Source organism: Protopterus annectens, chromosome 10.part0 (assembly GCF_019279795.1).
Source record: "Protopterus annectens isolate FY-2018-M chromosome 10.part0, PAN1.0, whole genome shotgun sequence".
Lineage (NCBI taxonomy): Eukaryota > Metazoa > Chordata > Ceratodontiformes > Protopteridae > Protopterus > Protopterus annectens.
In genome coordinates this window covers 1165153012-1165179029 of record NC_056744.1, presented here as the reverse complement: position 1 = coordinate 1165179029, position 26018 = coordinate 1165153012, and the positions used below count along the sequence as shown (strand labels likewise).

The window sequence follows — 26018 nt, the reverse complement described above, 5'->3', positions numbered from 1 at the left end:
TTAAGAAGGATTTTTGGGTTATTTCTTGGAATTCTGGAAGGGAGGGAGCAGCACAGATGAGCAAGGAATCATCTGCATATTGAACGATAGTGGCTAGGTGAGTGGCAGTATGAAGTTTTTTGATAAAGATGGTAAGGAGTAATGGTCCAAGGACTGAACTTTGTGGGACACCAAATGAGGCAGGTAGTAGGCTAGAGAGTTTGTTTTGCCACTAAACCATTTGTTGTCAGTCAGATAGGTAGTTGTGATACCATGAGAGAGCTGTTTGGGTAAGGTTTAGGGATCAGAGTTCATTGAGGAGCTTTTGGTGGTCAGTGGTGTTGAATGCCTTAGACACATGTAGGAAGAAGGATGAAGCAACTTGCCCCTTCTTTCTGAGTTGGTTAATTGTGTTAGGAAAACTTATGTAAGAGCAGTTGTGGTGCTGTGCCAGGGTTGAAAACCATGTTGGGAGTTGGTTAGAAGGTTGTTGCTTACTAGATTGTCCAGTAGCTGTGAATCTATACATTTTTTCTAAAATGTTGGTTAGAGGAGGTAATATGGCTACTAGTATATACTTTTATATAATAGTATAGAGTATACTGGTTTATAGTATTAACGATAAGTGTAGTGTATGCAGACTTCAGCAAGATCTCTGACTCCTAGCCACACTGAAGGCTATGACAGTTGGAGGTAGGACCAAGGCTGAGAAACTGGATAGTTACATGTTTGGTAGGATATAGAGTTGTACTAAAATAGACAGTGTCCGGAATTAGTTAATAGGGGGGTACCACTGGGGTCAGTCCTAGATCTTGTTCACTCTATTTCTGTTAGATATATCTGAAGGAGTAAGTAACTGGATCAGTGTCTTTACTGATAACACAACAAAAGGTACATCAGTGGAAGATGGAGGGAAGAGTCTAGCAAATAATTTGGCTGAATAGCTGGGTAGTAAGGTGGTGTGTGTGTGTGTGTGTGTGTGTGTGTGTGTGTGTGTGTGTGTGTGTGTGTGTGTGTGTGAGTGGAACTGATGGTAAATGAGCAGGAAAAGAAGGTTGTTGGTCACACCTGACTTGGCACATCAGAACAAAATGCGAGGGCAGTAGTAGCACCATACAGAATGCTGGCTGAAATACATTTAGAACTCCTTTCGGCTGGGTTGCTACATCTTGGTAGGAAAAATTGTGAATTTTTTTGGAGGGGTGCAATCTTGAGTACAGCAGAGACAAACTAGCACTAATTAGCCGTAGTTGACCAGAGAAGTAAGAAATGAGTAGCCAGTGTTAATTCACCAACATGGTGAAGGGAGACAGACTGGAGTGGCTTTTGTGGGAGTGACCTACATATGGGCGTGGCTCACATAGGGGCATTACTTGAGAATGGTGTGGGTGGGGCTTAAGGGGCGCCACAGCACTACTTCGCCTAGGGTGCCATTTCAGCTAAGGCCGGCCCTGGTTAGATGACACTGCTTCACAGTCCTGCCATTCTATCTTAATGGCATGAGAAAACAACACCACTTCCTTATGTCTAGCATGACTCACATAAACAGGACTTTAAAAAGTATTCTGGGAAGAAGGAATGAAAGCAAGAAAACAAGACCACATTACCAATGCAGGCCCCATTATCCACCATTTAGTGGGAAATACCTTAAAAATGTAAAAGAAGCACTTCGGGTGATTTTGAGGCATTAAAACAGCTCTGAAAACAAAGATACAATAAAAAAACATGTTTTTTTAATTCTAAGGTGAAGTTTTTCTTTAAGAAAAGGTAAGGGGTTAGAGATTAGCATAACGGTTAAGGTGTTTACCTTACAAATATAGGATTCTCACCTTTGAGGGAAATTGGTCAGACTTAAAATGACCAACAAGGACAGCTAGTTTAGTGCTTACTGGTGAAAAGTCCAAAAATCCAAAGCAGGCAACCAAATCCTGAATTTCAATAACTATCTATAAAACAGCAGCTAAAATGTCGTGGCCCATGTGCAGATCCATGTAGTTTCCCTCTTTAGAGATTAAAATTCTCCTGTTCCCAGGACTGGCTAAAAAAGCCAAAACTTCTAATGCACCCCTAAGAGTCAATCCAGTGGTCAAGGATCCAGGTACACATGTAGGCAGCAGCCTCACCTTCGACCACCATGTGGCCACAGCAGTGAGGAAATCCTTTTATGTTACACAACTTATAAGAAAGTGCATGGCATCTAGGTCCAAAGAGGTCATTATCTCATTGTACTCCACCACTATCAGATCAAGCACAGAGTTCAGTGGTCCCTTTGGTATGTACCTGACCAGGGATATTCAGCAACTAGAGCAACCTCAAATGTTCCTTACAAAAGGAATACAAGGCATAACAAACCTGCCTTATGCAGAGTGCCTTAAAGCTCTTTCCCTCTACTCAGTCTTCTATAGATTCCTGAAGAATAATCTATGCTTGGCTTACAAGGCAACTGTAAACCCCACACTTATAAATCTCCTACATATCTGTAAGTCAAACAGTACCAGAAATACAATGTCTAGGGAACTAAATTTTGTCTGTGACTTAAACAGAACATATTGAAGAGACAGATATGTGTCCCAGAAACTGCCCATTCTATGGAACAGGCTTCCCATCCATGTAAAGCTGAGTTTGTCTATTACCCAGTTTAAGCACAACCTAGACCAGTGGATGGGGAATAGGAAATTTACACCAGGCCTGGTACCCATGTCCCTTACAGACAAATGTAGGTTATAAATGCCTGGTCCTTAATGTCCTGTTTGGATACAGGACATCATCATTCTTTCAGGAAAATTTGGCTAGGCCTTTAAAGGCCCCCCCAGGTCATTAGCTTAGCAACAGTCTATGAATTTATAAATCTATAGCTGTAGTCACGTTTATGTACAAATGGCAGGTTTTCTGTCCATTTTTAGTTGCTTAATGGTTACGGACTTAGAAAGGCTGACAGAACTGTGTTTCTTTACTGATAAGTGATCTCTTCCCCACAATCCCCTTGGGATAGAAGAGTAGGTCATAGGCTAATGTATTAGCTGTATATGTCAATTACCCTAATGCAGTTGCCTGTGTGTGTGTGTGTGTGTGTGTGTGTGTGTGTGTGTGTGTGTGTGTGTATATATATATATATATATATATATATAAATAAATAAATATATATATATATATATATATATATATACATATAAAATATATATATGTATGTATATGTCTCTCTCTATATATACATAATATATATATATATATATATATATATATATATATATACACATATATATATATACATATATATATATATATATATATATATATGAAACCAATGAATTCTAATAAGATACTTGAATAAAAAGACACAGTTAAGAATGCCATTTTACTCCTAAGGATTTTTACTGCATTTCAGTTTTGATTTACATAGCAGCACACTGTTGCTGTCTATATACAGAACTTAGATAGTCATCATGCAGTAACACAAATGTTGCACTGATGGTGATTTTTATTTTTTTTTTACTTCTTCTGTAACAATAACACAATAAAGAGAAATTTTTGATATGAGACACATTCTACCATCTTGAGCAGACATTACATTGTACACCTAAAGGCAAATGAATCTAACACAGCTTGGCAGCCTGGCATATTCTAATGGTCATGGGACACTATCGATATATAGTAATGTATTTTATTCTGCTGCTGTCAGACACATAGGCTGCCAGTCGACAAAACACATATTTTTTGACAGTGCTGCTTTCTCATACTGCATGTCTCATAATCCCTACGCCAAAAAAAAAAACAGTCACCTTCTCTGCACACCACTGATACTTGATTGGCTAGTACAGTCACTATGCTTATCAAACAATTACTCTGATGGCACCCTAGACAAGAGAAATATATATTTTTATTTTAAAACTGGTTTCATAACAATTTTACAATAAAAATACATCAAATCCAGGTTATCACGGCAACCAATATTAAGCCCCTTTACTATGTTGTCAAGATAATTCGGGACACATCTTTACAGTTTTAATGTCATAAAGTAACAGCAGCTTGCTCTTGGATTTGAAGCTAAAGCACAGGTTATCAACCATTAAATAAGTCCTCAGATTTGTGGTAGGTGAGTGTACAGAGGGAAGCAAATTAGGCAACATGAATGGTGGTCTCAGTCTATAATACTGTCAGTTAGTATATCTATGCTCCAATAGTACTTGATAAAAATATGCAGTACTAGCATAAGAGCCCAGCTAAAGGATGACATACTTCAGTTTTAATATATTGTTATTATGCTACTGTTGTGATAATGTTGAAATATCAAGTTGTAGTTGATGGAGTGACTAGAAATTATTTTTGGTGCACTCCCAGAAAATATAAACATACCAATATCCATTATATCTGTATTCAAACAAGATTTTCTTCTGGATAATATTGATATAAAAATCATACTCATATTAACTTATTTTATCTCTTACAACATATTTTTCTGCAATAAATATTTCCATACGACTGCCTACTCTGTAATGCAAACAAATATAAAACATTTATGATGATGTATCATAGGTTAGTGAAGAATACTAGAAATACAAATACATTAAATTTGGCTACTCACACAGTAGGTAATAATAAAGATCTTTTTAAACCCATAAGGAGTTATAGAAAATCTCAAGACATCAATGGTGTGAGGAAGGATGAAGGTCTGATTTCTGACCCCAAATTATTAGCATAGATACTTGCTGAAAAGTTTTCACTTTTGTCAAAAAACACAGTTTTGAATAATTAGGTTGTTCAATGGTGCTCTGATTCCTGTCTTAATATCTCAGTGGATGAGAAGGAAAAAACATTAAGAACTATAAAGTCTGCTTCTTCACCTGGACCTGATAACCTAAATGTTTTTTTCTATCTAGTATTTATAAACCACTGGTATCTTTTAATCAGTGGCTAAATCAGCAGAACTTGCAATCCGGTTCTGTTCCTCAAATTTTGAAGTCGGCCATTGTTGCTCCTTTATAAAAGGTGGGAAACAAGAGTCCTGTTCATAATTTACCACCCAGTGAGTTTGACATGCATTACTGGTAGATGTTATGAGCAGGTCTTTGTAAAATTAATGAGGGGATTCATTCTGATTTGGATATTTTTCAACATGGATTTAGAACGGGTAGATCTTGTATGTCAAATTTAATACATTTTATATCAGAATGCATGGGAAGCAGTGGACATGGCTCTGCCAGTGACTGTAGTATATTTGGATCTTTCCAGAGCATTTGACTCTTTTCCACATAGTGAGATTATTAAGACTGTGCATGATATTAAGGTAATTCATTTAATCATAAGGTGGATTACTAACTGTATCACATCTAGAACAATTAGAGCTAACATCAGAAAAGTTCTTTCAGAGGAGTCAGTAATCACTGCTGGGGGTCCCTCAGGAGTCAGTTCTGGGGCATATTTTGTTTATGTCAGAGTTTCTGGCAGAGGTTGGAGTTTGGGTTAGTAAATTTGCTGATGACTACAAAATTGAATTGATTGTGAATTTAGCAAAGGATTTAGTTATAATTCAGAGGTTGACAGATAAATTACTGTTGTGGTCTAAGAATAAATCAATGGAATTTAATGTTAAGAAAACCAAGAAAATAAATAATGGAACTAATAAGAATAAATCAATGGAATTTAATGTTAAGAAAACCAGGAAAATAAATAATGAAACCAATAAGAATAAATCAATAGAATTTAATGTTAAGAAAACCAGAAAATAAATAATGGAACTAATAACTCATATAGCTAGGCAAGTAGGATACTGGACTCTTGTGTAGACATAGGTTGCTGTTGTAAGTTTGAAACTAGCTTCCTCTAGGTTGTCGTCAGTTATCCTAGATAATTCTACATTTGCATAAATAAATACCTCTAAGTGGTAACTGTACACAACTTTGTTTAATCCCCCGCTCTGGAACAGGCTTCTCATCCATGTGAAGCAGTGCTCTTCCTTAACCCTATTCAACAGAAACCTGGGCCAGTGGATGGGAAATTGGAAATATACCCCTGGTCTACTGCCTTATGTATATAACGTGCAGTGGCAAGCCTGTAAATATTGCCCTAGCTTCCTTGTACCCCTTAAAATAACCTATAAGACACATACATTTGCAGGACACAATTAGTAAGCCTGGCTAGAATTACAAAAGTCAGCACATGAATTTGCAGGATACATTTGGGATGCTTGGCTAGGCTTAAAAGGGCCCCAGTGATTGTTTGCCTAGTATACACCTATGAACCTACACATATGAACCTATTTCTTCCATATGAGATGAAATGAGTTGTTAGCGCCTTAATTTATTATCCTGGATTTCTTATTAAATGATAATAACAACATAAGGGATTTAGGAATTATTTTGGACAGATATTTGACCTATGAGGGCAATCTAAATATGGCTGTTAAAATATTTTTTCTGTAATAAGGGCACTTTAAGTAGTAGTACTAGTAGGGATAAAAGGGTTTTACTTCCACTTTATAAGGCTGTTTGTAGACCTTTGGCTTGTGTGTATAATTTAGGTCAGACACAAAGCTTACAAATAATCCAGAGATTTTTCACTAGACAGATTAGAAGGGTTAATCAATTACATTATTTGGATACGATGATAGAGGTATCACTGTATTCAGCTAGCTACAAGTTATTGTGGGGTGACCTAATTTTAGTTTATAAATGTTTTGCAGATGATATCATGGTGTTTACTTTAGGTATTGAGTTCAGGACTAACCACCCAGGGGCTAGAAATTTTGGCTTGCTTGTTCCCTCCCAAGCATATAAGACTTTTTTAGGAAGTGGGGCTTTCCACAGAAGAGCAAGCAGATCTTGGAACTGTCTTCTCCTGAGGATTAGAATGGCCTAGAAATATTTAAGAAGGAACTGGATGACTATTTTGAAAACAGGTTGTTCACTTTTCCAGTTACCAAACTCAAATAATGTCACTTAGGAGACGAATTTGAGATAGTCATGCAGTGAGCATTATATTTTAATGCTTCATCTCCTTCATCAAATTTCTATTCCTATTCCTTTTCTTTCTTTCTTTTATGCCTTCTGTTTCCCTCTTCAAATATACTTTTGTAGTTAGTTTTAAAACGTTTCCACCTTTTTGTGCAAGACTCATGAAAAGGTCTCATAATAACATGATACTTCCCTGAGCCTTCTGTAACAGTACCTCCTCAAGACAGGGGCCCACAGGCCATGACTCACTGCCATCACTGCTGACTATGGCTTCAAACATACGTCAGTAACAGGGGATGGCTAAACTCCAACCAAACAGAAATCCTACCTTCTTTTAAAGCAGAAGTGGTTCCCAGTCTTGTCTGTCACCTAACCTGGGGAAGTTATGTCATCAGAACAGAGAAAGGCACTGATGACTCCAGGCATGAGGCATTAAACATTCACGTAAATGTGTCCAAGACCCCAGAGATGTATGCTATTTTGCATCTGTAAGGTGCTTAGGGAACCGGAGGGTAAAGCAGCACACCAAACAAAAGAGCAAGGATTGTTAAAAAAAGACTTGCATTGCACTGCATTAAAATTAAAATTATGGTGCACCAGCTACAGACATACATTTAAATGCTGATTAACTTGCAAGTTTATTGTATGACTGGATTGCACATGTACCTATTTTTTTCATCTGATACAGAGGTGTAAAAGAACTTGTGGCCACTTAAAAATATAAAAGTTATATAATATTCTGAGAACTCATAGAATATCATATTACCATCAATATAATGAGATATGACATTGCTGGAGTACTTCTTGAAATCTAATACAGTACATATAGCAAATAAGAGAAAGTCCACATAAAAGTATCCAGAGAACAACATGATGGTATCTTTACTGTTAAATTAACTACTATGCAAAGATCTGCTCTTACAGTAACTATATTTGCCCACAATTGATTGCACGTCTTGGAGAATCAATTTAACAGTAAATTACAGTATTTGGGTAGACTCACAAACCGTATTCTACTCTACCACACCCCACTGTAGTTGACCATCCAGCCCTTCCTCCCAACTGCCCTACAGACACATTAATTCTTCAAGATGAAAGCCATCTAGTCCACCTTTTCCCACGGGTGACAGCCAAGTGAGTTGGGAGTGTGGCACCATCATCTTTTCAATGGGGATTGTTTTAACATGAGGCCCTTACATGCTCTACACATGGCCATTATTTTTTTTTACACAAGGCCCTTACATGCTCTACATATGGCTATAGCATCCATTTAGCCGTCACAAGTAACTGGAAGTACAGAAATGTGAACTTCTTTGGAAAAATGTTACTTTATTGGCTGTTTGCTGTTTAACTAACTGCAGTATATTTTTTTCTTCAGGAAAGTAGGATATGTGCAACACCTGAAAACAATGACAACAACTGAAGAGAAAGTGTCCAAACATAAGGTACAAAAGAAAGTCACTCAACATAAAACATACCAGTGCACTCCAACACAAAAACGTTTTGGCGTCTGTATGGAAGGAAGCCACTTCTTTTGGAATTTCAGGGCAGTGAAGACAAACATATCTCCGTATTTAATCTCAAACATTACAAACATTAAGATTTATTATTACAGTGACCATCCCTGAGAAAGACATTAATTTGCTATAACAGTGCATGCATAACAAAAAAATACTCTTTCAGGGGAAGGCCAGTGAATAGGGGGATTGGCTGAGACATATATGATGAACTCAGGGTTCTTTCTAGATTTTACAGTGATCCACCTGTCTTGAAGTCAGTAAAACATCTTAAAACTAGAAAATTCATACCACAACTGAAAACATTCTTCAAAGATATTAGTCGTTTTCCACATACCCTGTCAAAGTTGTCCCTGTTAACTTCCCCCCACATTCTCCCATCAATGTTAGTGATGCAAACACGGTCTTCTTTCAAAAGTTCTCTGGGAATGTAGCTGTGTAGAACTCCACGTAACCTGCTGAGTCGAGATTCAGAAATGTCATTGATCGAAAGATGTCCTGTTAAGGTTGACCAAACAAAACAAACAATAAGAATGCTTAAAATATATTAGGAGTAATGGAATAAATCATTATTTTTATTTTTAACAAAGGCAACAAACAGAACAGCTCCTAAGATATGAATCCAGTTTCTAACAAGTTCCTCCAAACTTTAATATATATATATATATATATATATATATATATATATATATATATATATATATATATATACATACAACTGTATTGCCCTAGACCTGCAGCAGTAATGCAAATAAAGTCTAAAGAACTGTAATAGTGGCAAATTGCAAAACTAGTGACTCAAATTCAGTGTGGACACAGTTTTGTAACCAATTATTTGGGAAAAGATGAACTGCACTGCAACACTTCAAAACTGCATTTACTTCCTGGTAGGAAGAGACTGCTGCCTGAAAGAAAAGTACACAAGGTTGATTATGTGAGATCTGTTACCACTGAAACTAATAAATAAATGTCTTTACATTGAAGAAACAGTTTAAACTTGTTAACTCAGCAAGCATTGTTACTGCATACAAAATCCTGGCTGATACCCCAATACTCTATGGGTAAGGCATAAAGAAAGCCCGTGCAGACTAGACAAATTGAATCATCAAAAACACAACACAGACCGAGTTTTACAGGATAAAGTTTAACTTTATCATCTATAATACAGCTGCTCCTGTTGAATTATAATGCAAAACACAGCTGTATAGAAATATGTCACCTGTTATTTAAAGCTATCTGCAAGGAAATTCAGAGACTGTACCAGAAAGTGGAAGTAGTAAAGGGAAAACATTGTGTGTGAAAAAAATTATAGAAAAGCAGAAAACGGAGACAGCAGAACTGAATTTATTCATTCATTCTCCAATAACCCACTTAATCCAAATTTAGTGTCACAGGTAATCCAAAACATATCCCAGCACTCACACAAATACAAACATAGATATTATTCTTAACCATAGGGATCTCCTGCCAAGGAAAGCCAATGTCAGGTCAGTATACCAAAGTCTTTAGATCGTGAATGCACCATATTTCACATGTATGCTTCCCATACAGGAGTAGGGCATAAAAGTGAGGTATGGATGCAGATACCCAGAACTGAATTCCTCCAGTACAGAATAGTCTGCACAGGACAAAAGAGGCTATGCACATCCAAGAGGAGAAAATGCAGAATTAAAAGCAGAGACCTCCAGCCAGAAGGGCAACCAAATCAAAGACCAAAAAGAAAAAAGGGGAAGGAGGAAGGGACCGAATACTGCAATGGTTAAGAGAAGGACATCTACAGTTATGGTTAGATTTTACACAACTATACTACATCCCTCCATACCACTGTTGCAGTACCCTTAGCCATCAGAAAAGTACAAAAGCTTATGAAAGGGAGTGGGAGGTGGATGGCTGGGAACATCCCTCAATAAACCTAAGCAGGATGGCCCTAGCAAAATCTGCTCTATCCCTAGAAACTAAATAAAGTTTATAATGCTTAGTAAAAATATGCACTGAAGACCAAGAAGCAGCCTCAAGAATGGAAGTGGTGTCCAAACCCTTGAAGAAAGCACAGGAAGAGGCAATAGCCCTAGTGGAATGAGCTCTAATAGAAGTAGACCGACACCTGCCATTAAAAGAACAACAAAAGGAAATCGCCTTAGATATCCAGGAGGAGATTGTTTGCTTAGAAACAGCCAAACCTAAAGTCCTGGGATGAAAAGAAACAAAAAAGGTGGTCAGACTTATCAATGGCCTTAATTTTATCCATATAATACCTGAGCTGTCTATGCAAATCCAAGATATGCGGGACCCTCTCAATAGCAGACTGAGTGGAATGAAAAAAGGAAGGGAGCTGTACTGTCTAATTCAAAGACAACTTGTTGATGACCTTGGGCATAAAAGAATAATTAGTACAAAGGGACACTGTCCCTGTGAAAAAAAAACAACAAAAAAAGGAGGTATGGGCCATTAGAGCCTGAACCTCAGAAATTCTCCAAACAGAAGTAATAGCAAGCAACAGTCTTACAGGTACAGTGCTGCTGCAGAGAAGCTAAAATTGCTGGCTCAAAAGAAGCCTGGGCCAATTTTTCCAAGAGAAAATTAAGGTCCCAAGAAGAAGAAATAGGCTTCCTTGGGGGCCTAAGATGCTGGACATCTTTAAGAAACTGTCTGACCTCAAAACAAGAAGCCAAAGGAAGATTCAATGGCAGACAGGCAGAAACAGCTGACAAATAGGCCTTTATAGAAGAATAGGCCACACCACGTCAGACTGGAGCAATTCACGCTAATAAGAGAACCAGAACCCACTAAAAAGGTTCCTGGTTATAAGCATGGCACCAGACAGAAATTTTTTTTCCATTTGGACATATACAGTGGATATAAAATGTGTACACACCCCTGTTAAAATGCCAGGTTTTTGTGATATAAAAAAATGAGACCACAATAAATAATTTAAAAACTTTTCCCACCTTTAATGTGACCTATAACCTGTACAATTCAATTGAAAAACAAACAAATCTGTTAAGGGAAAAATATAAAAAATATACAATAAGCTGGTTGCATAAGTGTGCACACCCTTAAACTAATATACTAGTACACTAGTATACAGCTCAGCAAGCTCCTGCCTGGTGCCCTGCAGAGTTCTACAGCAGCAGAGAGACAAAAGAGAGACTTTGGAGTGATTATAATTTTTCTGCATTTTCTTGCTGCCTTTAGCTAATTCCACCTAAAACGCCAATTTTCTAGAGTTTCTGTGATTTAAAAAGCTTGTTTCAGCTACATATTGTACTTATTTTACTGCCTGCACTTTAACAAAGTCATTTTTGTGTTTAAATTACCTTTTTAACTGTTGTAGGCTACACACTCAAGTGTGATAGCCATTTCTATGCATTTAAAGTGTTTTTTTTAATTGTATCTGCTTTATTTTCTGAAAAAAAACAAAAAAAAAATTACTTGTTTTCCCGCCTTTCTAAGCTAGTATAGTCCAGTTTTCAGGTTAATGCTGAATTCAGGGCTGTGTTACAAGTTTCTGTGTTTGCCCATACCTTACTTGGATAGAAGGAAGTTTCTCTGTTCACTGTGAGGGAGGGAGCTTTGAGCAGCCTATTTGTCCCTGGCGGAGTGGTTTCAGCCCAGAAATTAGTAGTTTATTGGCCATTTTGGGCTAATTTCTATCTCTTTCATTTCCCTGCTATAAAACCCGCATTTGCACGGTTTTGCGTGCCGGGTAGCTACGATATAACTATTCCCGGCTACACAAAGTCTACTCTTCAATTTTTCCCTTGGAACTAGACAAACTTTCAACTTAAGCACTCAAACCATTCACTTCTCATACCGGCACTTGCTCAAAACTCATAGCAAGCACTAATAAACCTTAGCACTAGACCCCCCCCCCCCATACTGTAGAGAAGGACAAGGCTCTCTATTCGACCTTACCAGCCAATCAGTAAAACAGTTCACTGTACCTATCCAGGCATGTCCAAAGGGCAGTTTCAGGTGTACTCGCCGGTCCAACTGGTGAATCTGGGCATTTTGAGGCAATTTTACAATTGCCTCATGTACACAGACAACCCTCTCCTCCTTCCACCAAACACTAATACATGCGAGAGATGCAATTATACAGCCAAACTGGAGACTAAGCTCTCTCAACCCAAGACTGGACCAGGCAGTCAAGAGGAGAAGGGAATTACTTGCATCACACCACCAGTCTCACACAGACCTATGAAACCAGCACTGGCAAAAAACGCACATAAATACACAAAAACATACTCGGAGGCTCTAAATAAAAATCTGCAGAAGCAACAGAGACATCCAAAGCAGACATCCAAGCATCCTCCACCCCCCCCAACACAAACCATGAAACACATACTTCACAAAACGGTGGGCCACACAATCACAGCCCTTAAGGCAAAATAACATACCCAACACACTAGTAATAGGTGACTCTAGAGTCAGGCACACTGACGTCCCACTCACTAGGCTGAACAAGGAGAAGGTTACTGTTAGCTGCCTGTCAGGATCCGCCACATAACACAAGCACTCAGGTCACTCCAGAACAAGTACAAATATGACTCTGTCATTGTCCATGTTGGTGTGAATGACCTGAGCCATACCTCCCTGGACTACATGAAAAGAACATGGAGGAGCTCTCTGATCACGTAGCTCAGGCAGGTATGACCCTGAGTAGCATCCTGCCCTCACCAAGAATACCACTGTATAGAGAAAAAATTATCAATTTCAACAACTGGCTAAGCTTCTGGTGTCATTCAAAAAGGATCCAGTGTCTGTCAGCCTGGGATGACATGCTCGACAAGCCACTCTGCTTCACTAGAGATGGCTTGCACCTGTCACCCTTCGGCTTTTGAATACTGGCCAAGGCTCTTGCCACCCCATAGTGCCTTTTTTAGGCAAGGATCAAAAGATAAACCCACCGCTGTAAATAGCACAAGTAACAAAAAACTGAGGGTAATGCTACTCAATGCCAGAAGTCTAAACCTCAAAATGCACACACACGAGGCACTCCTCAGTATGGAGAAAATTGATATATGTGCAGTAACAGAAACCTGGTTTAAGGCTCCAGAGAGCACCCCAGCACTACCACGCTACAACTCATACCATACATTTTGGCCACAAAACCAGACCGAAATACAAAAGGCGGGGGAGTATCCATATTCATCAAGGATACCCACACCTCCAGGTTAGTGGCACAGCACGATGCTTCAGAGATCATCCACGTGCAACTAACAATGGGCAAAACTGCTACTCAAATTATAGCTTGCTACAGATCACCCAACATGTCCCAGGACCCCCACTCCGCATTCCTGGAAACACTGGGAAACATAAAGGTCCTACCAAACACCCTGATATTGGGTGATTTCAATTACCCAAACATTAACTGGGAGAACTACTCAAGTACAAACTTCCTTGCCCAACATTTCCTAGAATTTATAAACTCAAATGCCCTGGATCAACTGGTCAACACCCCCACCAGAGGTGACAACATATTGGACCTGGTCATCACCAACATGGGCGACCGGTGTTCCACACGAGAGGTCAACCCCTCGCTGGTTAGATGTGACCATAAACTAATTACTCTGGATATCCACATTCCGCCACCCCCCCCCCCCCCAGTCACAGAAACCACCGTAAACATTTTTTCAAAAGCAAACTTCACTTTACTTAAGACCAAGATGGGAAGTTTCAAAGCCCCCATATGAAAGTATAACGCTGTCCAAGCTGCAAAATCCTTTACTAATGCACTCTACAGGCACCTACAAGAATTCATGGATCGTGCTATCCCAAACAAAACCAAGACTCACTCCTCCAAGAAAAGGAAACCAGTCTGGTGGACCCCTGCCATAAACAAGCTATACAATAGATGGAGGAAACTAGTACAGAAAAGAGTAAAATTCCAAGAAGGGAAGACATCCCTGATCAGTATCGGCAAGAAACTATGTTCCCTCATAAAATCATCCAAGGCTAGCTTCTAAAGAAAAATTGCCATGGACTCCAAAGATAACCACAAGGCATTCTTTAGCTATGTCAAGAATCTAAGTGGCAATTCTCAGATATGCTTGGAGTTAGTGCAGAATGGCACAAAATACACTGAACCGACCGATATAGACAACATCCTGGCAGACAGATTCAGTGCAAACTTCACCCCCCCCCCTCAGTCCCAAAAGGGCCCATAACTATATCAGAAGAATGTAGTGCCCCTGAAATCACAGACACTCAGGTTAAAACAGCCCTCTCCAAAGCCAAAAACACAGCATCAATGGGACCGGACGGTGTCCCAGGCTGCATCCTATACGAGCTCAACGATGAACTAACCCCTCACCTAAACACACTGTTTAAACTCAGCCTCTCCACAGGCTATGTGCCCGCAGAGTGGCACACAGCAACGGTTATTCCACTCCACAAAGGTGGAGCCACAACGGACCCGGGAACTATCGCCCTATAAGCCTGACTAGCTTGGTCTGCAAAGCTATGGAGCACATCATCATGGATCTCATTAACAGACCATTGGAAACCTCCAAACACTGGACCCTACCCAGTTTGGCTTTGTTAAGGGCAGATCATGCCGCCTAAACCTAGTGGACTTTTTTGAGACAGTTACCAAGGTTATAGATGAGGGAAAGGTGGTCCACACAGCCTACCTAGACCTTGCAAAGGCCTTCGACACCATTTCCCACTCAAGTATTATAGACAAGCTCACCAGCCTGAACATAATCCCCTATGTCACGAGATGGGTTGCCAACTGGCTCACGGACAGAACCCACATGGTAAGAGTTGTGGGAGCTAGGTCTGACTCTAAATGGGTTACAAGTGGCGTTCCCCAGGGCTCAGTCCTAGAACCCCTCTTGTTCGGCATATACTTCTCAGAGGTACAGACAAGCAAAGGAGGACTATGGCTGACCAAGTTCACAGACGAATGCAAACTAGGGGCTATAATTGACTCTCCGGCTGACATAGACATCCTCCAAAAGGGTCTCACTGAGACAGATACCTGGTGTCAAAACCATGGCCTCAAGCTAAATGCCAAAAAGTGCATAGTCATCCCCTTTGGAAAAAACAAAGTACCCACAAACTACCACATAGGTGGTAGCCCCCTAAATATGGAAGACGTAATAAGGGATCTGGGGACCCAAGTAGATAGTAACCTCTCCTTTGATAATCACATTGCCAAAGTGGTTAGAAAATCTTTCTATGTGGCCCACCTAATCACAAAAGGGTTTGCATCCAGATCGAAAAAGGTAATTGGGCCCCTCTATGCATCACTCATCAGACCCATCATAGAGTACAATGTCCCATTTGGGATGTACTTTACAAGACACCTGCAACAAAGTACCTCACCAAGAGGATCACTGGCCTCAAGCAGATGCCCTATGCAGCTCGAATGAAGAAACTCTAGCTGTACTCGGTTGTATACTGCCTACTCAGAGGTGATCTCTGCCTGACATACAAGACCATGTCCAACCCAGAATTGATGGACATGCTCCACCTAAAGAAAACCATATCCCCTCGAGCCACACACTCCAGGGATCTAAACCTCACCACAACAATAAATAGGACGTGCTGGAGTGAAAGATTCCTGTCCCAGAGACTTCCCATGCTCTGGAACATGATTCCAATCTACATTAGGCAGAGCTCCTCACTAACCCTCTTCAAAAGAAACCTTGATGAGTAGATGGGAAACTTTTAGTTATGTACTTACCATAACTTCGGATGTATGGGATCCATCTCGCCTACATTCACAACAGATGGGTTCGGAGCCGATCCATCGGCTCCGACTCGGCAACTAATACACTACCACGAAGTCTCTCATTGGCTGGGCTACTCCCTATCCCAGGATGCACTACACCTGCTTCCCCAGATCTTGTTTGTTCGCTTTCATACATCCATGCAAACACAGAAAAATTAGTAGTCACTATAACCAACTAAAGTTCTTCAAGAAAGATCGCCAAGAAAAAAGAGACTACAGCTCCTCTAAATCCGAATGGAAGGGGAAGGAGGGGGTACTTATGAATGTGGCGAGATGGATCCCATACATCCGGGTTATGGTAAGTACATAACTAAAAGATGTAATGGGATCCTATCTCCTACATTCACAACAGATGGGACAGCGTCCCTAGCACCTACATCCCGGGTGGCTCATTGGAACACACTCCTAAGAACTGTGGAACCAAAGGAAGCTCTGCCTCGAGAAACCACATCCAATTTGTAATGAGAAATGAAAGTGTGCGGAGAAGTCCAGGTTGCCGCAGCACAAATATCATCTATTGATAACTTGGAGTGAAAAGCTACGGAAGTAGCCATTGCCCTGGTAGAATGAGCCTTGACTGGAAAGGGAAGGTCTTTGTTAGCCTGTGAATAAATAAAAATGATACAATCTTTAATCCATTTAGATATGGAGGTTTTTGTTACTGGTTGACCCAATTTGTTCACTGCAAAGGAAACAAATAATTGATTTGATTTCCGCGTTTGAGCGGTTCTATTCAAATAAAAATGCAGTTGTCTATGTACTTCCAATTGATGCAAAGTATATTCTGCGTTATTAGAGAATTCTGGGAAAAAGACAGGGAGTTCTATAGTTTGTTGAATACAGAAAGAGGAGGCCACTTTTGGTATAAATGCAGGGTTTAATTTCAATGAAACTCTATGCTTGTGAAAAATCAAATAGGGAGGATCAGAACAAAGAGCTTGAAGTTCTGAAACTCGCCTAGCAGATGTTATGGCTACTAAAAAGGCCGTTTTCCAAGACAGAAATTTTAAATCACAAGTAGCAGCTGGTTCGAAAGGACGGGCAGTTAGGGCAGCAAGAACCATATTCAAATCCCAAGAGGGGACAGGATGAGATAAAGGAGGCCTAAGGAGCCAAGCCCCTTTAAGGAAAGCCTTACAAAGTTTGTGAGACATCAATTAAAGGTTCAAATGAAGCATGAAAATTAGAGATCGCCGCTAACTGAACCTTAATGGTAGAAACTGAAGAGCCCGACTGAAAAAGGGAGGCCAGAAAATTCAGAACCTCCGATACTGGTGCAGTGAGAGGATCTATACCCCGCTCTTGAGCCCAGAAGGCAAACCTTTTCCATTTACTGGAATAAAGTTTGATGGTGGAAGGTTTATGAGAAGAAGACAGTATGTGGACCACGTCCGGCGAAAGAGCATTGTCTCGGACTAAGGATGGAAGTGGAGTAACCATGCTGCCAACTTCAGGGACCTGAGAGACGGATGAAGCCGTCCTGACTGATGAGTCAACAGGTCTGGCACCGGATCCAGAAACCATGGACCTTCTATCGCATGCCTCTGTAGGAAAGGAAACCAAACTTGACGAGGCCAGTGCGGGGCAATCAAAATCATCTCGCTCTCCATGTAAATGGCCTTCTGTATCACCCTCGGTAGGAGGGGCGGAGGGAAGGCGTGAGAAGACCGGGGCCAAATGTGAGTCAGAGCGTCCTGGGAATCTGTCCCTGAGAAGGGAACAGTGTGAAGAACTCTCTGCATTTCGCATTGTGAGGGCTGGCAAACAGGTCGCAGCAAGGAAGACCCCATCTGTCGAAGATTTTCGCAGCTATACCCTGGTTGAGGGACCACTCGTGGGGTAAAAGAATGGTCCTGCTTAATCTGTCCGCAATCACATTGGACTTCCCCGGTATGTGCGTTGCCATTAGAAAGTGGTTGGTAGCTACCGCCCAGTGCCAAAGTCTCATGGCTTCTCTGCATAGTGGGTAAGACCTGGTTCCACCTTGCTTGTTTATGTACCACACCACCGACATGTTGTCGGATAGGATAGTAATCGGGCCCTGTGGGAGAGCGTGATGGAGAGCTTGAGTACCAATAGTACCGCTCTCATCTCCAGGACATTGATATGCAAATGCGTTTCCTGGATCTGCCATGTGCCTTGGACCGACCTGTCCAGGTAATGACCCCCCCCACCCTACCTGGGAGGCGTCCGTAGTCACAGTGGCAACGGACGTTGAGGTATAAAGGTCGCCCTGGTCGAGATTTGATTGGAGAAGCCACCAATGCAGATCGCGACGGCAACTTTCCGTGATTATGATTAAGTGGTTCAAGGGAAGTTCCTGATAAGACCATTGAACCGACAGTAGCCATTGTAAAATTCGCATGTGAAGTCTGGCCAAGGGAACTAAAAGTATGGTCGGCCATCGAGCCCAACAGTTGTAGGATCCGATGGGCGGGGCTCTTTGTAGGGAAGACAGGATTTGACTTGATCTTGTAAGACCTGAATTCTTGCTGCCGGTAAAAGGCGCATTCTTTTGTGTCTAAGTCTGCCTATGAAAGTAATACGCTGAGATGGCTGTAGTACAGATTTTTGCAAATTGAACGTGATCCCCAAGAAACGCCCAAGGTGAACATGGCTCTGAGCGCTTGGAGTAGTAGATGCTCGGAGGTGGCAGTAAGGAGCCAGTCGTCTAGATAAGGAAACACCTGGAATCCCAGACTTCCCAGGTGAGCAGTTACCACTGCCAGACACTTGGTGAACACCCAGGGGGCTGTGGTGAGACCAAAGGGCAGTGCTCGGAATTGGAAATGACTGACTCGAGGCGGAAGCGTAAATGTCTCCTGGACTCTTGAGCTATGGGAATGTGATAGTAAGCGTCCTGGAGATCTATGGAGCACATCCATGCATCTTTTCCAGCAAAGGAAGAATAGATTGAAGAGTGACCATTCGAATTTGGACTTCTTACTAAACGATTCAATGAACTGAGGTCCAAAATGGGCCTGAAGTCCCCTGTCTTTTTTGGTACCAAAAATAACCTTGAGTAAGTTCCTGATCCGATCTGGTCGATGGGGACAGGCTGGATGGCTCTTTTTTCTAGCAGCTTTGAAACCTCTAATGCTGCCTGATCCCACTGACTGGGTGGTACGTCCGGGATTTCCCTTAAAGAAAGGGGGGGTTTGTTGAAGGGGATGATATAACCTCCGGTAATGCGAAGCACCCACTGATCGCTTGTTATGGATTCCCAAGCTTGTGGGTGCGCAAAACGACCCCCGACTGGCTCCGGAGTTGCACAGTCGGGCAACAACTCAGGAACGCTGGTCGTATGAAGAACCACAAAAGGAATCGCGGTCTCCAGAGTTACGGGGGCCTCTGCCACCTCTGGGGCGGCGTCTTCCAAAATCCCCGCCTCTGGAGGGGGAATCACTGGGTGGAGTAGGGAAAGACTTCTGAGATTTTCTAAACCACATTTTTCCTCCTCTCCCAGCCTTGGGGTAAGGCCTAGAAGGGGCGGAAAATCGGGCCCCAACGGCAGTCAAAGTCTTGCCCTCCTGCTCGCACCTAGTTAGTGTGTCCTTCACCTTGGGTCCAAACAAAGATGACCCATCAAAGGGGCGTCGAAGGAAGACTTGAAGGCCTCCATGAGCGAACACAAGCGTAACCAGGCTTGTCTCCTGAGGGCAACGCCTGTTCCTACTCTACTCGCCTTGCCGCATATGAAATGAGCCTCATGGACGAGTTAACAATAGAAAAAGGGTAGTCATCTGTGCGCCAACAGTCGGGCCAGCGCCTCAGGTAGGTTACCAACAAGAGAGTCATTTAGCTCTTTGAGAAGATCCCTTTGGAGCCTCGTAAAATGACATAAGTAGTTCAGCGACCGTAAGGCAAGGCCGCTGAAGACAGGGCGCTTCCGTACCTATCCATACTCCTAGAATCCTTATTAGGAGGATGAACAGACGTCGAAGCCTCTGCCACGTCCTGCTGTGTGGCAGAAGCCACCACCAAAGCATCTACAGGCACACCCTTTGTGAGAAACTCCTTCTGGGGGGGGGCTGACAAAATTTATTGGGCCTCGCAGGCACCGGTTTCACAGAATCAGGGTGTTCCCACGCCTTGAGAAACCAAATCAAGGAGTTCATCAAAGGGCGGAGACACCCAGGAGGCGGAAGGCTGGGCCCCAAAGGCCTTGAGGAAGACTGACTCCTCAGCTGAAGGGGTTTTGGCTTGCCAGTCACCTCTCTGTCTCAGAATCTCCAAGATATCTGAGAAGGAGATATCATCCGAAGATGATTTGGGGACCCTTCTGCGTCATCGAGGTCAGTATCCGATGTAACAGACTCATCTTGGGAGTCTACGTGCTTCCTCTTACACAATTTCTTCCGTGGGGGTTCGTCCGAAGCAGTTTCGGACGGACCACCGAAGAAGGAACCCCGATGGGGGTATCCTCAGGCCCTGGGGCCCGCTGCCGGGGCTGCAACACAACAGAGGCACCAGTCTCCAAATCTAGGGACGGTGAGGTAGAATCTTGCTGAACCGGCAAAGGCATGGCCAGCGCTCCTCATGGCCTCAAAGGCCGGACCTCCAGAATCCAAGGAGGTCACTGGTCTAGAGGCCACGATGGCACTGGGAATTCCAGTAGTCGATGCTCCCAGAGGAAGACTAGGCACCAAGCACCCAATCCCAAAGTGTTCCCTCGGCCCGGCTGAAGAGGTCGCAGTACCAAACCCTGAACCGGAGGACAGGGTAGGAAGCACAGTCGGAACCGAGACCTCGAAGGGTCTCTGCTCCGACCGTATGGCCCGCTTTGCTCCACCACCACCGACTCCAACGGCTCCGAGGAGGTTGGAGGAGGAATCGAATGTGTTGGAGGGGGGATCGGCTCGAAGCTAACTGTGCTGGAGCCGAGACCAATTTAGTAAACACTGGAGATTGGAATAGCCTCTGTAAAACCCTATCCAGGTCCGAATCTGAAAGTCTCGATGATTTAGAGGAGGTAGACAATCGAGAAGACTTTCCTCTCGGCTCCGAGAGAAGGGGACCGGCTCAAACGGCTCCAACGCTATCGGCGCGCTCCACCACAGCATGGACCACCATCGGCACCGAAGGAGCCTTCTTCGAGCCGAGGGGAAGAGTCTGAGCTGCACACTTCCACCGGCCGAAGCCATTGGAACCGATGGAGGTGATTCACCTCGATACTCCAACCTGCGGCTCAAGGCAATGGAGCCGAGGTAGGAGGTATCGAGGCAGACCTCGACCCTCGGCCCCAAGTCAGTGGAGCCGAGGAAGAAGAGGTCAATTTTGTCTTTTAGAAGTCGGCTCGACGGACTTGTCGGAGCCGACGATCTTTTCTTTGGAAGCAACAGGTAGATCTAAGGCTTCCTCAAAGAAGGCTTGATAAGCCCTTTCAATATTAATTTGTTCTTGCTCTTGAAGAACTCTAGATGAGAACGCATGACAGACGCTACAAGTCTCTTGCAGATGTTTCGGCCCCAAACAATAAACACATACTGAATGACTGTCTGTAATGGACATTTTATATTTGCACCGAGTGCATTTTTAAAACCTGACTTTTGTTCCTTAGACATGATACAGGCCACAACAAGTACAAACTCTAAGGAAATACTACTCTACCACAACAAGTATAGCACTATACACAAATTGCGCCAACTGAAAAGCGCGAGACACACTGGCGCGAGTACTGGTGAAAGTTTACCTCACAACAATTTGAAAAAGTTAAACGGCCCAAAGCCCTCTAATTTAAACGGGCTTTGCCCAAAAAACAACTAACCAAAAGTTAATAAAAACTAAAATCACTCAAAGGTAGGGCAAAGGCCCTCTAACTTAAACGGGCCTTACCCGACTGAACAAATTAAATTTTTACAACAAGCACTCAACAAAAAAACAATAAGAACTAGTAAGAAATAGCTGTTAAAACAGCTGTTTGGTTAATATAGACAAAAATTCCCTAGGTCAAGGACCAATAAGGTAAAAAGAACCACTTAGCTCCAGCCAAGTCGAGACCACATCCAGCTTGTTAAGCAGCAAACGAGATCTGGGGAAGCAGGTGTAGTGCATCCTGGGATAGGGAGTAGCCCAGCCAATGAGAGACTTCGTGCTAGTGTATTAGTTGCCGAGTCGGAGCCGATGGATCGGCTCCGAACCCATCTGTTGTGAATGTAGGCGAGATAGGATCCCATTACATCAGAAAGTTTACCCCAGGGATCACTTCAATGGCTCTGCTGGACAGAGGCACAGGGAACAAATCTAAGGGGGCAGTGAAAGCCAACACATTCCAGCTAGGCTTACAAATGCATTTTGGGCAGATAGCCTAGTACCTACTATTGAACCTATAATATTTTGTTGAAGCACCTTTTGATTTAATTACAGCATTCAGTCTTCTTGGGTAGGAGTTTATCAGCATGCCACATCTTGACTTGGCAATATTTGCCCACTCTTCCTTGCAGCAGTGCTCCAAATCTGTCAGATTGCAAGGGCATCTCTTGTGCACAGCCCTCTTCAGGTCACCCCACAGGTTTTCTATTGAATTTAGGTCTGGGCTCTGGCTGGGCCATTCCAAAACTCTAATTTTCTTCTGGTGAAGCCATTCTTTTGTTGATTTGAATGTATGCTTGGGGTCACTGGCATGTTGAAAGGTGAAATTCCTCTTCATCTTTCTACAGATGCCCGAAGGTTTTGGGCCAAAAGTGACTGGTATTTGGAAATGTTCATTATTCCCCCCACCTTGACTAAAGCCCCAGTTCCAGCTGAAGAAAAGCAACCCCAAAGCACGATACTGCCACCACCATACTTCATAGTGGGGATGGTGTTCTTTTGTTGATGCAAAGTGTTGTTTTCGCGCCAAACGTACCTTTTGGAATTGTGGCCAAAAAGTTCAACCTTGGTTTCCTCAGACTATAACACATTTTCCCACATGCTTTTGGGAGACTTGATTTATTGTTTTGCAAATTTTAGCTGGGCTTGGATGTTTTTCTGTGTAAGAAAAGGCTTCCGTCTTGCAACCCTACCACATAGCCCAGACATATGGAGAATACAGGAGATTGTTGTCACATGTAGTACACAACCAGTACTTGCCAGAAATTCCTGCAGTTCCTTCAGTGTTGCTGTAAGTCACCTGGCAGCCTCCCTGAACAGTTTTCGTCTCGTCTTTTCATCAATTTTGGAGGGATTTTGCAACGTCACTGTTGTCCCATATCTTCTCCACTTTTTGATGACTGTCTTCACTGTGTTCTATGGTATATCCAATGCTGTGGAAATTTTTTTGTACCCTTCTCCTGACTGATACCTTTCAACAATGAGATCCCTTTGATGCTTTGTAAGCTCTCTGCGAACCATGGCTTTTGCTGTAGCAAGCAACTGAGTAAATGTCAGGAAAATCCTACTATGACAGCTGAACTTTATTTGAGGTTAATCAGAGCCTCTTTAATTAATGGCAGGTGTGTACCCAAGAAGACTGAATACCGTAATTAAATCAAAAGGTGCTTCAACAAAGTATTAGTTTAAGGGATTGCACACATATGCAACCAGCTTATTGTATATATTTTTTATTTTTTATATTTATTCCCCTAACAGATTTGTTTGTTTTTCAATTGAATTCTACAGGTTATAGGTCACATTAAAGGTGGGAAAAGTTTTGAAATGATTTATTGTGGTCTTGTCTTTTTATATCACAAAAACCTGGCATTTTAACAGGGGTGTGTACACTTTTTATATCCACTGTAAGACCTTCTGGTTGCAGGTTTTCTTGTCTCCTGTAAAACCCTGAGCACATCCTCAGAAAAAATGTGCCTAAAAGGGATCAAAACCCTGTCACCTACAGTGTCAGTTGAAGAGTGGACAAGTGAGGATGGATGAGCAGCCCCTTGTCCTGTATGAGGTAACTTGCGGTGATTGCCCCTGGTCAGATACATTAAGAGGGGGAACCAGTGCTGTCTTGGCCAAAAGGGAATCACTAGCAAGATTTTTGGGGAGTCCAGCTGAATCTTCTGGAGGACTCTTGGAAGTGGAGGAAGGGGAGGGAAGACAAAGAGAAACATCACCTTCCAAGGAAAAGAAAGGGCATCAGTCATCCAAGCCAGGCAACATGGCACTCTGGAACAGAAGGGAGGGAGCTGCCTGCACAGAGGGGAGGCAAAAAGATCTACCCGAGGAATACCCCACCGATGGACGTTGTCCAGAAACATGCCTCTGTGAAGCACTGAAGGAATATACATTGCCTGAAGAGTTAGCTGATAAGTGATAGCTAGAGTTCAGGCCTGAAGAGCTAACCTGCAGAGAAGGTACGACTTTGTGCCCCCTTGCTTGCTGACATACTACAACACTGTGGTGTCGCCTGTGTAAACCTTCAGGGGGGCCTAAAGAGCCAGAATCAGAGCAGTCATCTCTTTGATGCTGATATGGTCTGAATTCTGATGTGGGTGCAGAGACCTTGGACTTTTGGTATGAACAGCATGACCTCCTCAGTTGTCTAATGTTAGTTGTGAATACAAAAGAGAAGGAAACATAAGTATAGTTGGGATGAACCAAATGGATTATACACAGAAAACAGAGGTGGTCCCTACAAAGTTGAGGGGCAGGACGGTGATAATATATACTGCAACACTGATCTACTCAAACATCTATAATTATGGTAAGTATGACACAACTGTACTATGTTCTTCATTGTCAGTGGTGCACTACTGATCCTTGGGAAGATTCCCAAATCTACTCTGAAGGTGGAGGAGATTACTGCAGGATTATTAAACAATATTTTGTATGATGGTGGGGGCAAACCCTGCCCTGACTCTGGAGATCTGTCCTAAGTTATATTGTTTAGTAAAGATTTGAAAAGAATTCCAAGCGGATACATCTAGGATGGTTTGGGTGGGAACTCCTTTGAGGAAAGCAGAGGTAGTTGCCCCATGGCTGGTGGAATGGTCTCTAATGTGGCAAGGTAGATGCTTTACACTGTATCCAAGAAAATCCCAGCAGCAAATCACTTCCAAAGCGACCAATTGCAAAAACATACTAAATACCCAAATAGGCAGAAGGATAACACAAAAAATAAAAATAAATCAAGGTTTACTACAGTGTACGTGTAACAGAACCTGATGCAGTTTACAATCTATTTACAGATGGCTTGCTTTGAGACAGGCTTGCATTTTCCCCCCTCTGCGAAGGATATCAATAACTGGTCTGCCCTGTCTGTAGTCTTTGTTCTGTCCAGGCAGTACCTGATCTGTCTGTAGACATCCAGTGAGCGGAGTATTCTTTCCACTTTGTTCTGTGGGTTTGAGAAGAAGACTGGCAGATGGACAGCCTATTTAAGGGTGAGTTCTGAAACCACTCTGGGCATGAATGATGGGTTTGTTCTGAGGGTGACCCTGTCCCTGTGGAAGTCAGAGAAAGGCTCTACACTCTTCAAACCGAAGTAACAGCTACAAGGAAGGTGGTCTTCCAGGTGAGCATCTTGCGAAGCATAGTACCAGCTGGCTCAAAAGGTGGCAGGGTTAGTTTTTCCAAAAAATAGTTTAGGTCCCATTCTGGAGTGGGGTCCCTTCTGGGAGGTCTCAAATTAATCACCCCTTTCAGAAACACCTTCATGTGAGGGTGAGAGAAGAGTGTGGAGTAATCTGCAAGCAAGCTGAGACAGGACCTATATGTGGGAATAAGAAAGACCCTGTTCAAACAGGTGTGAAAGTTAACTAGGTATTGAATTTATGTCTGCTTGAGCTGGGATAGTTTGTCAGCCATGACACCAGGTGGAAAATCTCTTCCATTTTGCCATGTATGATTTTCTGGGGTTAGGCTTTCTTGCCTCCTTTAGAAGAGATAACAGCTCTTTTGGGGAAGGCA

At 42.3% G+C, this 26018-nt stretch overlaps 1 protein-coding gene across 2 annotated transcripts in view; it reads right to left on the bottom strand.

Moving 5' to 3' along the window:
• NSUN4 (NOP2/Sun RNA methyltransferase 4) overlaps window positions 1-26018 on the bottom strand; it is a 561732-nt gene that overhangs the window by 443099 nt on the left and 92615 nt on the right. For both annotated transcript variants that reach the window (XM_044085909.1, XM_044085910.1), the window contains exon 4: window positions 8784-8944. In XM_044085909.1, the coding sequence (XP_043941844.1) occupies window positions 8784-8944 (161 nt within the window). The remainder of the gene's footprint in view (window positions 1-8783; window positions 8945-26018) is intronic.